This window comes from Tupaia chinensis, unplaced genomic scaffold, assembly GCF_000334495.1.
Source record: "Tupaia chinensis unplaced genomic scaffold, TupChi_1.0 Scaffold150006_1, whole genome shotgun sequence".
NCBI lineage: Eukaryota > Metazoa > Chordata > Mammalia > Scandentia > Tupaiidae > Tupaia > Tupaia belangeri.
In genome coordinates this window covers 4,449,678-4,451,070 of record NW_006209847.1, presented here as the reverse complement: position 1 = coordinate 4,451,070, position 1,393 = coordinate 4,449,678, and the positions used below count along the sequence as shown (strand labels likewise).

The 1,393-nt window shown below is 60.2% G+C and overlaps 1 protein-coding gene and 1 long non-coding RNA gene across 2 annotated transcripts in view; one reads left to right on the top strand and one right to left on the bottom strand.

The window, feature by feature from the left end:
* LOC114006750 (uncharacterized) overlaps positions 1–931 on the bottom strand; it is a 25,914-nt gene extending 24,983 nt beyond the window's left edge. The window contains exon 1 of the long non-coding RNA XR_003548433.1: positions 742–931. This is a non-coding gene — a long non-coding RNA (uncharacterized LOC114006750). The remainder of the gene's footprint in view (positions 1–741) is intronic.
* Positions 932–1,316: 385 nt separating this feature from the next.
* Positions 1,317–1,393, top strand: part of LRP1 (LDL receptor related protein 1) — a 94,583-nt gene continuing 94,506 nt past the window's right edge. The window contains 1 exon segment of the mRNA XM_027769638.1: positions 1,317–1,334. Coding sequence (XP_027625439.1) covers positions 1,317–1,334 — 18 coding nt within the window.

The window sequence follows — 1,393 nt, the reverse complement described above, 5'->3', positions numbered from 1 at the left end:
CATTCCTGGCCTGGCTCCAGTGGAAACATGAGAAATATCTGATATTTCAAAAGAAAAATAACTGACAGGTTTTGAGCACAGGCTGGCAACACTAGATATGAAACAAAGGCCTGGACATGATGGCCGAAGTCTGAGGTTTCCACTCAGGGAGACTAAAAGCAGGTAATCCTGGCCTTGAGCATAGTGAGCCTTTGGGGGAAAGGTCAAGCTCACTCTCTGCCACTTCCCCCTTCGACTAGGGACAGGTTGGCGTGGGGAATTGGTGCCCTTCCCAGACTAGAACTTGAAACACAGAAAGAAGGGTAGTGTCATGGGGCTTCCTCTCCAAGGCCGCCCGCCCCGCTCCCAGAACTGACTCCCAGACCGCGGGAAAGTCGGGCACGGAGGGGACAGCAGGGAAACGCCGCCCAGCAGGGGGCAGTGGCAGAAGCACATTCACCCGCCCCTGGGAACCGCCCGGCGCCTTTGGCCTCAAAGTATCATTCCCGTCCGAGCTCAGCGAGGGGACAAAGGTCTTCCACTCAGCAGACACCCCCATAGAATCCGAGACCCGAAAAAGGGGGTCCTGAGTCCCTCATCTTATTTCATTTCCCTAGAGCTCGGAATCTTAAGCCCAGACTTGATGGGAAGCCAGTCAGTAGGTATACAAAAACAAAATGCAAAACAAGAAAAATAAATGAGCCCCGACCTCTTGGGGCGAAAGAGGGTGGCCCTTGCTCAACCCCACCCGCTGTGACTCACCTCCCTGCGCCCGGTGCCAGGCGAACAGGGCGGGGCGGGTACTAAGGTGGGCTCCATCCCCGAGCCCGAGGCGCGCCGACAAGCTCCAGCGTGTCCCCGCGGGTGTCCCTGTTTACTCGGTGCCCGGGAGCGAGGTGGGGGCGGGCCCTCCCCGCCCCTCCCCCGCGCCTCCGCCACAGGCCGCAATCCCGGTCCCCGTCTCAGTCTCCAAATCAGAGCTCAGCCTTTCCAGTGCCTACACTGCGAACTGGTGCCCCTGCCCCCACTCGCGGCTGGGGACACAGTCAGGGATCCCCGAAGAAATCCGACCTGTGCCCAGACCTCCGGGTCCTGGAATCCTAGAGCTGTGACACCAAGTTCCAAAGGGGAGCAGCTCAGCCCTCCCTGCCCACTGCCAATCCCCCTGGTCCCTTCAGCTCTAGGGAGTACACGGGAACGCCCCAGTCAGGGCAGAGCACACCCTAGGCCCCAAACCCACTAGCGGGCTTCCGGGACCCCCACTCTGGGACAGCTTTCCAGAACTCCAAATCCTGCCGCTGCTCCGACTCCCCCTCCCCAAGGCGCCAAATTGGCGCATGCGCACACGCAGGATTGCCGCGTAGCTCTTTCCCCCCCTTTTTATTTCCCCGCCCCTTCCCTCCCTCCCTCCCTC